The sequence below is a fragment of the Lissotriton helveticus genome, chromosome 3_1 (assembly GCF_964261635.1).
Source record: "Lissotriton helveticus chromosome 3_1, aLisHel1.1, whole genome shotgun sequence".
In the NCBI taxonomy this organism is placed as follows: Eukaryota; Metazoa; Chordata; class Amphibia; order Caudata; family Salamandridae; genus Lissotriton; species Lissotriton helveticus.
In genome coordinates this window covers 1,867,570,649-1,867,587,020 of record NC_136061.1, presented here as the reverse complement: position 1 = coordinate 1,867,587,020, position 16,372 = coordinate 1,867,570,649, and the positions used below count along the sequence as shown (strand labels likewise).

At 42.3% G+C, this 16,372-nt stretch overlaps 1 protein-coding gene across 1 annotated transcript in view; it reads right to left on the bottom strand.

Moving 5' to 3' along the window:
- PGGHG (protein-glucosylgalactosylhydroxylysine glucosidase) overlaps positions 1–16,372 on the bottom strand; it is a 305,061-nt gene that overhangs the window by 183,137 nt on the left and 105,552 nt on the right. The window contains exons 5-6 of the mRNA XM_078682845.1: positions 3,606–3,725; positions 1,476–1,607 (exon numbers count right to left, since the gene is read on the bottom strand). Of these exons, the coding sequence (XP_078538971.1) occupies positions 1,476–1,607; positions 3,606–3,725 (252 nt within the window). The remainder of the gene's footprint in view (positions 1–1,475; positions 1,608–3,605; positions 3,726–16,372) is intronic.

Here is a 16,372-nt window from a genome sequence, read left to right as displayed (position 1 = left end):
CTTAATTGACAACACCGGCACTTGTTACAGAGCACCACATGGTGGTGAGGTTTGACTAATTTCGAAATGAGCACAACAGTTGTTTAATATTTTAATATACATTAAAGATGAGTAATACTGGTCACCCAAGCCGTTCTTACAGCTTTGGGTGGCCTGGAATAGTCTGATTGTCACACTTGTGTGAGTGTGATGGTTAGTAGTTGTGTATGTCATATCATGGGCAGTGCTGGCAGGAGCAATGTCTGGTGCAAGCTGCAGTGGCTTCCTGAAGAGGGCCCTGGCACGTATTATTTTACACATTAAATACTGTTAATAATATAACCTAATTCAAAATCTGACACGACTAAAAATAAGCTTGTGTGCAAACTTGAGTGTGAATTTAAAAAAGAATATCATGAAATAACGGTGGAAATTAGTAGAAGCTAGAGAGATTGAATTGCAAAAAGAGCATGAAGAGAAATTAAAGAATTCCAAAATGCGTTCTAGTCTGAGAGGGAAGCATGAAAGCAAAGGGATAATGTGTACGGTGCATATAAAACCTCAGAATGGTGAGCCAATAGAAATAGTCGGGTTGGAAAGAGTGAGTATTATGTGAAAAATGAGGTTGATGATGAGTTTTGAATGGTGGACTATCAATATTAAGAGGAATTCATTATGTCTCTGGTTGAGCTGCTTATTTTCACCTCCCAAGTAATTAGGTGGAGCTGCTATCTTACTTTGGTCTGCAAGTAGACTCATGCTACTTGTTTAGCTGACAACTTGGATCCTGTTGGGGCAAATTTCCTCATACATTTAACACCACCCCAACTCTGGCAGGTGCTTTATCTTACATCTTATCAGATTATCAAAGATAACATCAACACTTGCTTTGTATTTTTACCGCAACAGGATTTTTTAATTTCTTGGTGAGAACACAAAATGTAAATCGGACCTCCTGGCTTTGCCAATGATTGTTACGGTTATCGGTGCTTTTTTTTTTAGTTTAAATTAAACTTGAACGTACAAGAAAATGTATCAAGGAATTCAGTTTAGTTACTTACACAACTTATAAAATGATCAGAATATAAGAGGCAAATAATAATTGAAAGGCAGGCGTAGGCAAAAGCATGCCAGGGTTGCAAGCAGAAGGACATTGATAGTAGCTGCTACCCTTCAAGACCCCTATTGAAAATGCATGTTTGAGCTCCCCTTTAAAATAATATAAGTACTGAAAGATTAAGTAAAGCAGAAGTATAAAAGAGAATCCCCATGCCCAAGACTTGTTTGACAATGAAAACACTGCAGATGATTGCATGTAGTCTAAATTGGGATGTGTGACAAGCTGCTGACAAAGGCCTAATAACTTTGGGTTCCAGTCAGTGTGGTTGTTAGACTGCAGTAGATGATGCTACACCATAATAGTATGAATTTACAATAAGAGTGTTCAGTCATCTCCAATACCAATGATATGTGCATATGTACCTCAGTGTTATTACCTGCGTCACATAGAAGTACTGCTGAAAAGCCCGTAAGACATCACCGTTGATATGGACTTCCTCTCTTCCATATATTTCTTCTGGGCAGACTTCACAACCAGTCACTGCACTTTCCCATGGGAACTTTGCACCCTGCGACAAGTTAGAAAGAATGCACAAATTATTTTTTGATTTTCTGTTTAAATATGGACTATGCTACTGACCTATGTGTGTTAAGAACCATAGTCTAGATAGTTGATTGCCAACAATGTCCTCTTCTCTTTGGTCCCACATGCCTTTTCACATTACCACCCTGTTGAGCTTTTGTAAGTTACTTCAGATGTACACACTGTGCCATCTGCCAAGCCAGCAGCATCTTGCCCTTTGAATACAAAGTAGCTGAACTCTGTCTAACTCGCTGATCCTTAACACAGCCAATCCAGAAATGGGTTGTTGTAGTCAAAGGCAACCTTGCCCTTGCGCAATAATCATGGTATATCATATGTTTATCAAGCCACTGTTGATATTTACGGTCACTCAAAAAGGCAATGTATTTATAAGTTGCTGTTACTCACTATAACCTCTCCATATCTAATCTCTCAGAGGATAGGCGTTTAACATTTAAATTTTTATTGATTTAATTGTGAATAGGCAAACTATTTACAGCACTCTCCCAAAGTACCTTCTCTCTCGCAGATGCTCCGTCCTTTAAATATTTGTATTTTTGTGCTGTCTTCTGAGCCTTGGTATGGGTACAGACAAAGTGTTTGCCTGCCCAACTGTACTGGCCCACTACTAATGTAGTGTGTGTGACAGCAGGAAGCTTAGCCCTGGTGTGATGTGCAGCAGGTCAGCCCTGATCCAGCCTGTGCCCTCTTCAAGATGTGGCAGGACTGCCCTGGGCAGGTCATGTAGGAAGTGTCTAGGGAGAAAGACGTGTTACGCCTAATAAATCTTAGTCACTTGTGAATAGAGAAACTAAGTTAAAACAGAGTATTGGGCAGGGCAGCTCCACAGCCCTCAGACCAAGCAGCCCAGAGAGAATGTGTGCAAAGGCATGGCAGCTCCACAGCCCTCAGACCAAGCAGTCCAGAGAGCATGTGTGCAAAGGCAGGGCAGCTCCACAGCCCTCAGACCAAGCAGCCCAGAGAGAATGTCTGCAAAGGCAGGGCAGCTCCACAGCCCTCCGACCAAGCAGCCCAGAGAGAATGTCTGCAAAGGCAGGGCAGCTCCACAGCCCTCAGACCAAGCAGCCCAGAGAGAATGTCTGCAAAGGCAGGGCAGCTCCACAGCCCTCAGACCAAGCAGCCCAGAGAGAATGTCTGCAAAGGCAGGGCAGCTCCACAGCCCTCCGACCAAGCAGCCCAGAGAGAATGTCTTCAAAGGCAGGGCAGCTCCACAGCCCTCAGACCAAGCAGCCCAGAGAGAATGTCTGCAAAGGCAGGGCAGCTCCACAGCCCTCCGACCAAGCAGCCCAGAGAGAATTTGTGCAAATCGCAGACCAGGTACTTCTCCCTTAATGGCTCCACTGAAGCACAGCGCTCGTTCTTCTAGCGAGGATCAGTCCACATCTTATTTAAGTTGAAAGCACAATATTTCTGCAATGAGCAAGAGCTGGCTGGCCCTGTCCATGGTAGACACATGCCCGCCTCCATGACATGCATCGTAGCACTCAATCAACTCAAAGAATCACTTGCCCTAAACATGGATGCCCCAGTTGGTCTTTTTCCCATTTGGGTAGTACGTTTGCTCAGTGCAGAGGACTTTGGAACCTTTAGATGAACAACTTAGAAAAAGTACAATATCATTGTGTAAAATCAAATTCCACTGATAGATCCTCATTAGAGCATGTCATATCATTGTGATACTACCATGATTCCAGTAACGGCATTACCATAATCGTGATATTACTGTACATTTAGAATACATGAGAATTAAAATGTAGTAAAAGCACTCGCACCTGTTTTTCCTCAATTAAAGATGCCCATTTTGGAGTTCACGAGCAGTTAAGTGGCGGCACCACATTTGTCATGAAACAATACCACTTCCACAAAAACTAATATTTTATACAGAAAACGACTTCCAGCACATTTAGAATGTGATGCCACCCATCTGACAAGCACAGGATGAGGGCTTTAGTATCTTACTTACAAGGAGTCCCTGCATTCTGGCGTTCTTGAGCGCCCCGCTCAGAGTTCGGATCCGATAGGCCAGTACAGCACGAGCTAGCTCCGGATAGAACAGCACGATATTGGGGTACATCCAGGTGTCCTGTACAAAGATGGGGGACATTTCAAACACATCACTTACACACGCCCTGGAAGTGGGAGAGCGAAAGACATTAAATACCACAATAGAACCTGCACAATAAGGCTCGGAGGGCATTTGTAAGGGCTCTTTGGTAACAATCTTAGCAAACATCCAGACAGATGGAAACACATCAACTACACAGAGCAGGGGGGTTATGACCGACAGGACAGATATCTTACATGAGCAGATCAGGAGAAGTGAAGGGGCTTTGATTTAATAGTCTGATACAATACTTGTTGATCCCTTGAAGCAGACAGCATCAGAAACTTTATACACAGCTCTAAAATTAAAATCCTCATTTCTGAGCAGGGCTGCACGTTTGGGATAAGTGAACCATGTTTGTAATAGGAGTTCTACATAGTGAGTACAGGGTGTACACTTCAAACAAGAGTTCAGTTTTTGGAGTAGGAGTTCTGAATAGGAAATAAGAAAGATAACAAGCATATTAGGAGCTTGAAGTATTTTTCCAAATGTAGAACTGTATCTTTATAGGAGTTCTTTGGTTGAATAACAGTTCTACTGTCGGAATAAGTGTTCTGTGTCTGCACGTGTAATAGGTGCTCTACTTTTTAGTAAGGGCTGTGCACTTGAAAGAAGAGTTGAGGGCTTCGAGTATGAGTCCTTGCATATGAAATGAGAAAGATACATTTGAGATAAGAGCTCGAAGGGCCAGATGTGTGTAGCACTGGTTGTACAAATACTGGCCGCAAATCGTGACCAGTATTATGCAATCAGTGTGGTATTTTGCGACCTGACCTATGTACTAATAGGTTTGGTTAGCAAAATACCGATTCCTAGGGGGTCGCAATTCGACCTACCTCATGAATATTAATGAGGTTGATCGCAAATTGCAAAGCATTAGGAACCGTTGCCATCAACGGGATTTCAGATTTCAGGCTTGCTGAGGTCAGCTGACCACCATGTCTGTGATTGCTTTTAAATAAAGCACTTATATATATAGATATATATATATATATATATATATATATATATATATATATATATATATATATATATATATATATATTTTTATTATTATTATTATTTTTTTTTTTTTTTAAAGTAGGCAGTGGTTCATGTGACCTCTGGCCACTCTTAAAAACACAAAAAATCAATATTCACTAAAAAGAAGGGGAGGGGGAATTCTATCGTTCCTTGAGGGTGGTTAAAGTGATGTGCAATTCTGTTTTATTGAGCCATGGGTAGGTTTGGCACATGGGTCGCATCGCCTTGTACAAGGGAAAGGCGCAAAGAATGAATAATGATCCTCGAAGTTGGATGCTGGAAGATGTTATTAGAGAAGATCAGGGGAAAGGTTACGGGGTGTGTGATTGGGTTGGGGGTGGTTCATCTGGGGTCACATCAGCGTCACCTGCACCTGAAATTACACCAGCATCACCTGAACCTACCCTCGGGCCATTGTCAAAAAGGAATGGTACAGGCAAAGCATATGGTGGTAATACTAGGAGTAGGTTTAGAAGAAGGATTGCCAGACCCTCTAAACTCAGGGATTACATTTGCTGAAGAGAAATCTTATATCTTTGTAGGAAAATAAAAGAATATTCCTAAAATGCACGAAGTTGGACATGAACGTACACATTACCCATTATGTTTTTTCTCTTTGTTTAGTTAACCAACTGTCTTAGTTTAACATAAGGTCCTTATGCTCAAATGCATAGCTGCCAAGGTTTCAGATTACTACGTGTGACATTGTCATAATTTTAGTGTAATTATGAGTGACATTCAATGACTGTGAGTGACACTTTTTCGGGTGCAAAATCAAACAATGAAGAAGAGGCAAACACATATATATATATATACAATCTAAAGTGAGGAGGAGTTGAAGATATATATATATATATATATATATATATATATATATATATATATATAATATATCAAGGAGGACCACCATTGAGCATTGGATGCCTGCAGTATGGCAAGAATTGCAGCCATACTGCCAAAACCATCACTGTGCCGTGGCTGCTGACAATATGTGCCTACCCAAAAAATTAATGTGTCCCCTCATGTAACGTAACTGGTGCTATGTAAAGCGCTCTGATACCCGATTCGGGTCAAGTTAGCGCTATATAAAACTATGCCAAAAAAAACAAAAAAAAAACCTTCTGTTACTTTCTGGTTACAGCTATTCTGCACTGGAAATTGCCTGACAATTTATCGCAGTTACAACATAAATACAATGTGTCCTGTGTGTGAAGAAATAAACTGCCAGGCTCAGTCTGAAATGAATGGGGTGCAGTAACTGGCATTGCGATCTAGTATTAATAAGCAAATGCTGCAGAGATCGACTTGACAGTACACTAGTCTGTAGACCCGAAAATGAATGAATGACTAACCTGACTGGAGCCGGAGTGGATGGTGTTCATGACGCGGGTGGTGTCTTCAGTGCTGATGTGGGTCCATGCGCTGAGGGTGGTGGTGGGGGTCGTTGGTTTGGTGGCTGGGGGCGGGGTCTGGGGTCCGAAGCTGTCGTGTATATCTGCAATCTTGCGGTGGAAGAATGTGGCGAGGGAGTTGCAGAGGTCTTGCGACGGTGTGATGTCGTTGTTGCTGGCGCTGGGGTTGGAGAGCTCTTTGATGATGCTGAAGAGTTCCTTGCTGTTGTGGGAGCTGTTGTCCAGCCGCTCTTTGAACGACGTCCTTTTGGTGGTGCGGATCATCTGGTGGTATTCGCGGGGGGCGCTCTTGAGGGCTGTCATGTTTTCTGATGTCCGCTTGTGGCGCCAGGCTTTTTCGAGGGTTCGGCACGATTTCTTTGCGATTTTGAGGGTGTCTGTGAACCATGAGGATTTTCTGTTGCTAGTCTTGCCTGGGGGTTTCTTCAGTGGAGCGAGGTCGTCGGCGCAGTTGGTGATCCATTGTGCGAGATTGTCTGCTGCGTTGTTGGTGTCAGGGTTGTCGACCGGTGGGTTCTGGCTCAGAGATGTGGTCAGCTGGTCTGTGGTGATTTTGCTCCAGCATCTGTGGGGGATCTGTAGCGTGTGGTGGTGGGATGTGGTCTTCTTGAAGGTGAAATGGATGCAGCTGTGGTCGGTCCAGTGTAGTCCGGTGGAGTGGCTGAAGGCAACGTGGCTGCTGGCCGAGAAGATGGTGTCCAGTGTGTGGCCGGCGTAGTGGGTGGGGGTGTCCACCAGTTGCGTGAGTCTGAGGTTGGCGAGGTTGTCGAGCAGGGTGGGGGTGTTGTTGTCGTTGTTTTTCTCCAGGTGGAAGTTCAGGTCCCCTAGGAGGATGTACTCTGGTGAGGTTAGGGTGTGCGGGCTGATGAAGTTGGTGATGGTTTCGCAGAATTGTGTCCGTGGGCCCTGGGTCTGTAGATGAGCGTTCCTCTGAGGGTGGTCTGGGGGTCGTGGGGATTTGCAAGTGTAGGTGTTCGGCGGCGGTGAGTGTGTCTTCGGCGTTGGTCGTGACGCTGATGGTGTTCTTGTAGATGATGGCGATCCCTCCTCCAGTTTTGTTGACGCGGTCTTTCCGGGTGATTTTGTAGCCGTCCAGGATGGCTATGGCAATGTCAGGGGCCGAGGAGGCGTTCATCCAGGTTTCCGTGAGGAAGGCGATGCCTGGTGCTAATGCATCCAGGAGTTCCCAGAGTTCTATGGCGTGTTTAGAGATGGAGCGGGTGTGGAGGAGGATGCACTTGAGGTGGCTGTTGTTGTTGCTGCGTTCGATGGGAGGCGTGCAGGTTCGGAGGCAGGAGAATTTGCATGCTTGGCAGGTGAAGGGTCCATGGGTGCGCCTCGGTGTGGCTCGGTGGAAGGCGGCAGATCGTCCTGTGTTGAGTGCGATGAGGGTGGCGGTGTCGTACCTCAGTCGGGTGCCCTGGAGACGGCGGGGGCCAGGGGTTGTGGCGCTGGGCATGGTCCAGGCGCAGACGGGCGTCGACGGGCTTGCCTTTGGCGCGCCAGCGGCGCCCCCCGCTGCGCGGCCTTGCAGTGGCCGCCAATTAAAGGGAGGTGGGGAGGAGGGGTCAGCTGGGAGGTGGGAGGGTGGTCAGCGCATGGTCACGGGGGGTGGGGCCGCACTGGAGGCAGCAGCGGGAAAAGACAGGGGAGCAGCGGCGAGCGAGGCTCCAAGGAAGAGAAGGGCAACAGTCACACGGGGGTACAGAAATCAAAATTGGCAGCAGACACTGGCACACAGGGAGCAGAGCAGGCAGGCGAGTCACAAGCACAGGTGGCGCTGCAGCGGTGGGGAAGCGACCTACCGGAGGAACAAGGACTAAAACAAAGGTGTGTCCTTGCACCCACGCTCCATATTCTGTACACTGTTGACCTAGGTCAATCTCTATAAGCAGCAAATCTGCTAGTGCCCAAAATCGGTCAGACGCCCTTATTTTTAATGCAGTACGCAGATGGCATGAGCCTAATAGACCACACTAGGGTGTGAATGCAGAACGCCCTGGACACTTTAAATGTATAGATTAAGAACAAGATGGTGGCGAACTGCACTAAAACAAAGGTGGTCATATTTGGGCGATACTCTAAAAAGCTCAAGCTGCAATGGAGACTAGGAAACCTGAAAATGAGGAGTGCCCTTAAGTACAACTACCTGCGAGTGTGGTTTGCAGCCAACGGAAAGCCAAAATTGCACATTACCCATGTAGAAAAACAGTGACCTACGCTTTGTGTAAACTACTTACAAGTCTGCATAGCCCATCATCTGAAGTAATACAGAGAATAATAGTAGCTAAACTCTTTCCCTGGGGCCTTAGTGGCTATGGTGATATTACGAGCCTACAAGCACATTTTCGAATACCTTCATACACTCGAAACTCCCTAGTGCGCTTAGAGTTCGGCTTGAATGAATAATCTTTTGAGAACATGGCTGCCTTCATCCGGTACTACCATAGAGCACTCCTTCCGGCCCTAAACACAATGAAAGAGGTTCTGAGGGTTTATTCATAGCCGGAAAGAACCCCTGGTAAGACTATTTAATTGAAGTGTGCACAAAACGAAATTTGGCTGGAGAAAATTGGGAACATACCCCATTCCATTCAAAATTGCATTGAAAAAAACAAGTAAGGCTCCTGTCAAGTCAGGACGATATCAAAATCATAGAATACTCTAAATGCATCATCAAGAATATATTAAATTCGTACAGGGAAACCCCCTTCCAACCCTACCTGAACAGTGCCTTAAGGAAGACAATGCTCAAGCACCTCCTCTATGCAAGACTCATGGTAATCCCAATTAAAGAACTAAAAGGAAGCTGAACGTCACTCCCAATGCAGGCCTGGGCAGTTTATGCCACTCAACAAAGGAAGCATTCAAGCTCCTAATATGCATTTTCCCGGCTCTTTTGAATGCACGTCGCCTTTTATCACAGCCAGTATTCTAACTCAGGTAGTGCATACCTGTAAGTAAGCAAAGGAATTACACTATTGTAAGGTAAACCCCGGTTTCGTTGGCAAGCTTTGGCAAATTCATGGCATTACCCCAAAGTATGTTAATTGGTCAATTTCCACAAAATCACAGCTCAACACACAAACTGTATGACTGAAGAAACTCCAGGGTAAAACAAGCATTTACAATGCAATAGGTCTCGCATTTTTTGGAGTTGAAGATATTGGCATTGTAAATGGCGATGTTTTTTATTGTATGTTTTTTTCTTTGCAGTGGAGCAATTCTTTAAAGAAAGAAAATGCACACTATACCATATAATATGATTTTATAGCAACTGTGCAGTAAAGCAATGGCTATGTTAACTAAAAGATCTGTGAAATGATGAAAACAAATACAAACAAGTGTACTAATGAATATACTGAAAAACACATTCCCACAATTATCCTTATAGTGCAATGTTAAATTCCATGTCATTACCATAGTACGGCTTAACTTACACGAGAAAATAATGTTTACTGTCTCACATAATGCATGTCACAATAACATTATAATGGAAGTCCGCTCTGCTTGGAGTCACATTGTTGAGGCTGTGGGATTTCATCTCAATTACTAGATTTAACCCTTTGAATCCTAGTTATGGTTAAATAACTTTGTTTATAAGCACTGCACATGACAAAACAACACGCCATATCTTCTGATACGCTCACTGAGATATTCTGTTAATGAACATTGATGAGGAAGAGAAGTGGACCCATGAGACATTGAATACTCGTGAGTCAAAACCCCCACCAGCCCCCCACAATCAAGAACTGATAACTATCATATCACCCCAGCGCATCTAAATATATACTATACACATACCTCGTAAATAACAAGTTTACCTGCGCTTGTTGCTCAAAAAGCAATGTTTTGAAACCCCATATTTTGAAGGGATGTTGTTCTAACCATGAATTCTTTTTCGAAATGCTTGGATGTGACGTTGTTACGGTGATTCACGGTTTACATTAAATGGGAGACCTGAACTAAGCCTGGTTTCCTTCTTCACGCTTCATGGTCACGAAGTCAGACATTACACTTAACTAATAGACTAGTCAATTTGTTGCGGAACCTAGAACTAATTGCAATACAATTTCTGTGAGTGGATTCTTATGGAAAATGTTCTCCTTCATCATTTTCAAGAAAACCAAATTGATATTTTCCTTTGCCCAGAACCTAATAAATCTTCCAAAAACATAACTGCGTATGATTTTAGGAAATTAGCAAAAGCTTTAGGTAATGATGTCTGCTCTCACATCTTATTTGGCATGGGCATATAAACAGTTATACCCTATAGCTCAAATAATGGGCAGCCATTTTGAAAAATCCCCATATTGGATTAAGGCGTCATGATAGAGTGGTAGACTTTTCACCATCATTTTCTATGGAACATTTTCAATAAGAATCCACTCACAGAAATTGTATTGCAATTAGTTCTAGGTTAGCCCATTTTTTGAACTAATTTGACTAGACTATAATGATACCCTAAAACTTCACTGCTGTGCTTCACCAGGGTCCTTTGTTTAAACACAAATGACACCTGAACATTCAATTTATTATCAGGGAAGGTTTTTCGCTGTATCTTGCAGACACAAACATTGCCAAACATTGGCAAAGCCAAATAGCCTGACTTGCAGTTTGACCCCTGACTAAACCTTTAAAAAGCCTGATGCAGTGAAAAAGCAACACTAATTACTTTCAGTATACAAGCATCTATGAGCTAAACAATGTTAATGTCTGATGATTCAATGCAGTGTGTGATACAAAGTAGCCCATCAGCATTAGAATTCAATCACTCAAAAGGGGGCAGATGAATACACCAAACAGCCAAGGGCATGTGGTGAGAGAAGCAACACTCACCTGGCTAGATCCAAACATATTTAACAGTTGCTTTTCTTTTCAGGGTAGGTAAAGGAATAATATACTAGCAGATGCATCAAAGTTATGTTTTGCGAGTCCTTAATAGCGAATTTTAAGGAATCGCTATTAAAGACTCGCAAAACGGGATGCATGTAGGAATCGCAATGTTATTAGCGATTCCTAAATATTCCTTATTAGCGATTCGGTAATAGCTAATCGCTAATAAGGAATGGCTTTCCCATTCATTCCTATGGGCCTAAAGGCCCATAGGAATGAATGGGAAAGCCATTCCTTATTAGCGATTAGCTATTACCGTATCGCTAATGTTCCGCTATTTCAAGGGTGCCAGGGTGTCCAGAGGACACCCTTTTGCACCCGTGAAATGGACCTGTGCACAAATGTCACACACACATGCCCTAAGGGCATGTGTGTGCGCAACATGTAACTTTGAAAAATGCACAAAAGTGCATTTTTCAAAGTTTTAGCAAATTACCACGAAGTTCAACTTCATGGTAATTTGCTCCCCCTATTAGCGAATTCGCTATTTTTTTGGGTTTCATGCATTGCATTTAAGGAATCTCATTTATTGATTCCTTAAATGCTAGAGCAATTTAAGGATTCGCTATTTAGAGATTCCTTAAATTGCGATTTCTGCATTTGGGATGATGCATCCCAATTGCAAAAATACCGGGAGCAAACGGCCAGATTCAGAGAATCTGCCCGTTTGCTCCCGGTATTTTCTTTGATGCATCTGCCTGATAGTCCAGTATTTAATTAAGTGCTTTAATTTTTTTTCCTATTTATTTAAAAAAAATCTTTAATACTGCATTGAAATATATATGATATAAAAATACACAATGGATAACATGAATAGTAGTCCAATGAAGCCGCCTGTTCATTATACCTCATATTTCATTTTGTCACCAGAACACCTGGATTGTATTGCTAATCCACTGGCACTTTAAACATTAATAGTGCAGAGTGTGCACATTTTTTACGGGCACAAATGTTAACATTTTATGGCACTTGCTTTTCTATACAAGAATTTTAAATGGAGCAATGTGTTTGAATGAAGATAGATAAAATACGAAATATGAGGGGAAGTGGTCAATGCTGAATTATCATATCAGCAGGAGTAACTATACATATCATTGAACACCCCTAGGCTAAAGTGAAGTTATAAGACATTAGTTGCAAATGTCCACCGAAAATTCACAAATTATGGTTAACTCAGTGATCCATAACTCGCACAACAGCCTTACAACTCCTAACTCACACACAAAATGGGATGCGCATTACTTCACCCGTAATGCAATATAAGCAATTATAAATGTTGTAAATACTGTTATAGATGAGATTACATGCCATATTATTCTTAACACTATGGACACGACAAGATGACTGAAGTTTTATTCAGTAGTTTAAGTATGTGTTGTTTATAAATGTTGTTATTTTATGTTATGTATGGGTATGAATATTGTGATGTCGTAAGCTTGGCTGTTCTGCCCCCTGCCTGTGTGCAGCGCCGAATGGGCACATGGCAGGTGAATAACGTGCATCAAAAACAAATAGTGATTCACTGAAATACCCACAGCAAGCCAAACCAACCCCGACGTTTGCATGTTTCCCAGTTAGGGAATGTACTGAAAAAAAACGCTTACACCGCCCACCATGATCAATGCATAACTTTGCCAATAGCACATTAAAAGCTGACTTCTGGAAGCAAAGCACGAAGGGTGGCGGAGCTCAGGTGGGTGTTGATAAATACTGGTCAATTTCGGGATTTATCTGCGGTTAGATTTGCTGAATTATAACTGATCTTTGACTGTGATTTTTTTTGTTGTGAATTTATGTGAGTGATATTTATATCTATGCATCCACATTTTGAGCATTTGTCACATTAAAATGCGGAGACATAAACACGTGCTCGAAAGGTGAAGCGTATGTTGCTGTGCGCCAACAAATAAATCATTCTGTATACTGTGGGCAGTAATAATAGCATTAATTCAAGGGGCAGAACAAGACCGTAGGCAGATCTCAAGAAGGGGCCATATAGTTCTCCAAAATTAATGTTCAGTTCCCCTTTCCTTCCCTTTGTCGGACATAATAACTGCGTCTGTGTCTACAACAAATGTAATAGTGTACTTCAATAAATAAATACAACACAGCCTCATCTGCGCCCATGTGGTAGCTGTGTGTAGATTGTATCCGTGACATATTTACAGTTACTATTATTGTGAGAGAATGTGCCCACAAATTGATCTCAAATGTAAACATCAAAATAACAAATGCCGGCATGTTTATATTTGCAGATGTGCACACACGCACCGAAAGCAGGCATCCAATGACACATGCGCCGTTCACAAACCTCCTGTGTGGCCTACAGTGTACGGTGGCCTTTCGGATGTGCTGTGAAGGTAGTACAGCCCGCGTACATATTTGTGTAACACGCTCAGGGCTAGCACGAGTGTGTGGTCAGCTTTGAAAATCCCATACAAAAGGACTCTCGCTGCGCGACAGTGCTGCACACTGCAACACAGGCGCGAGCCCTAAAAAATTCCAAGGTTCGTTCTTTGCACTAAGTTACTGTTTGCCACTGCTACAGTCTGATTGTTTTGTTTAGACATTACATTTATATTGCCGTTACTACGAGGCGTCAAAGCGCTTTTTCGGCAAGTAGCACACAACTCCGGAACCCATAAAGGATTAGAGTTGAATTAGTGTTGTGAATTATGAAATTATTTTGAGCGGTGGATATGCTAGTCTGTTATTTGGATTAAGAAGGATAGTGAAGGGATAGTGAAGGGAAAAGGTTTGCATTCATATAGTGCTTTTTACTTACCCCTGATGAGGTGTTGAAATGCTTTTAAGCAAGTAGCATGCTACTCTGGAACCTGGTGTAGCCCCAAATCTGCAAGGATTTTTTTTCTTTCTATGAACCACATACAATTCCAGGGCACCAACAAGAAAAAAAACTATGCAACAGATTTACTGTCCATAGATTTAATAAGAATAGTAGGTACACGAAAGATATTTTAACCAGGTTTAATCCACTGCTAATATTTTATTAACACCTATGATATACTGTCCGAAATGTTAATAAGAATAATGGGCATATGAAAGAAACTGTACTCATGTTTTAGGGCATGACCGTTCCTTTTGTAACAATTTAAATTAATTGAATCAAATAAATGATGATCGGCATTCCTCTTACTAGCAGCATGAATATGTGTCCAGGGATGTCCACATCATGGATGCGGTGTTCCCAGATCAATCATAATCCCAGTTCGACCAGTGACTCGGTTATCAGTCAAATTAGAATTAAGAGTGTACTCGTAATGGGTGGTGTGTGTGAAATGCAGTCCTTACATGAAACTTAAAGAGCACGTTTGCACAAATAAGAGTTTAAAAAACGTCAAGTAAAAAAAGTGAGACCAGACCTATGCTGAAGAATGGAGTGTCAGCCACATGAAACGTTTCTGCCATCATAGCCACACACATACTACAAACTACATGCAAAGTGTATAATCTCTTTGCGATTGGACACATTGACTAGCAAATTCCTAAAAACTATTGTGCCAAATATTGCACATTGATTCCTTTAAAGGCGAATTCTTGATTGCACTTTTTATGGGGGCATTGTTACAAGACTGGATACCACAGGGTTTATGACGCCTTATAAATGCAGACTTGGCGTGTCTCACATTTTCAAGTGCCACTGCAGTCACTAATTTAGCATTAGTCATCACTTGCCCAGGAAAGGCAGTATCCAGTCACAAAGCACAACTGGCTGTTGGTGGATGACTTGCACTGCTTATAGAGTCAGAGTAAAGATTAGGGATGGCACTTCTCTTATCCTGTTGGCTTACTATGCCGGGCATTTTGCTAGTGGGACTTCTGTAACTTCTAAGGTAAAGAAAGTCTTCAGCGGAGTGCTAAGAGGCATGTCTTAGATCGAACACAATTCTGTCCATTAAATGCAGCCCTAATTCAGGCAAAATACATTTTCTGGATTTAACCTCATCCAGGGCTTTTTCCAGCCCTTGTCTGAGAAATCATTGCCTGACTGAGGTAACAAAGAGCCTTTATTACAGATGATACTTTATATGATCGCGATAATGCTTTTGAGATGTATAGAAGTGTCTCTAGTCATCGTGCTAGAACATCTGTGAGCCAATAACATTAGGAAATGTTTGTAATGTCTACTTCTTTTTACAGAATTACCACCCGTACTGCAAATTCCATCTGGGTAAAAAAGCACAAAAAATCCATTTTGTTTCCCACAATTTGAACCTTTTTATCATTTGTCCAAGCTGCAGAAAGATTTAACAAAAACACTACATTTCAAACCAAAAAGCTACACTTTTGGTAAATGCTTAGAATGGCACCTCCATCTTTAAAATTTCAAGACATAGTTGCTCAGTTATATACTTTCAGAGACGGCTGCCGTAGCATGCCTTTTTTGGGGAACTCCAGGTGTCAGCATGAGTTCAGAAGTGTTACCTAAAAACTTACCAAGGAGGGGTAAACCCTCATTAAATATTACAAAACAATGGAACTTTTCTGCTAATACTCAAGATATGATTATAGGCTAGTGGCAGACCTTCCAAACCGAAGAGAGGCAGGTTGGCCCATCAGGTGAGGTGACTTAATAAGCCCTTGAAGTCCTGTTACAGCTGTGCAGGGTAGAACGCATAAAGGTTACCCCGTCCTGACTAGCATTTAGGGCTGGCTTTAGGGTGATGCGAGGGCTGCATCCGCACATTTCGTTGAGTTCAGGGTGGGAGTTCTTGGGGGACTGTGTTTAGAAATAACTTATGGTTTTAAAAGTATCTGCTGCAGGGTTGGTTGTGAGTCTAGTAGTTGTCAGACAACAATAAAAATATCAAGATCATTCTGGTGATTAATGTTCCTTCTTGAGAGAGATGGAGTTTTGTCTAGTAGCACTTTTGACTCATCATAAAAGTAGCAGAGAGGTTTAATATGCCTGCTGCGCAGAGGGTTAATATGGCTACCTCAAAGAGTGTTAACTATGCAGATCACTAAACTATACAGTATGTGAATAGCTCAGTGAGAGACTGCTTTTGTCACAGAGATGCTTTTGCTACCTGCAGTTCATAAGTTGCAATCCTAATATAGCATAGTACCTATGAACTGTCATTAAAGAGCTGCATACAAACTGCACGGTATAGGTTAGAACGTTATATTTTTACCCAGTCTTCTGTTATTCTAATTGTTGCTAAAAGGGTTAATTTTGGTAGAAGTACATTCTAACTATTTAAACCAACCCTACCTACTGTGGCACGCTTTAAATCCTAAATGTGCACCTCTCTAGACCAACGACTCTTAAAA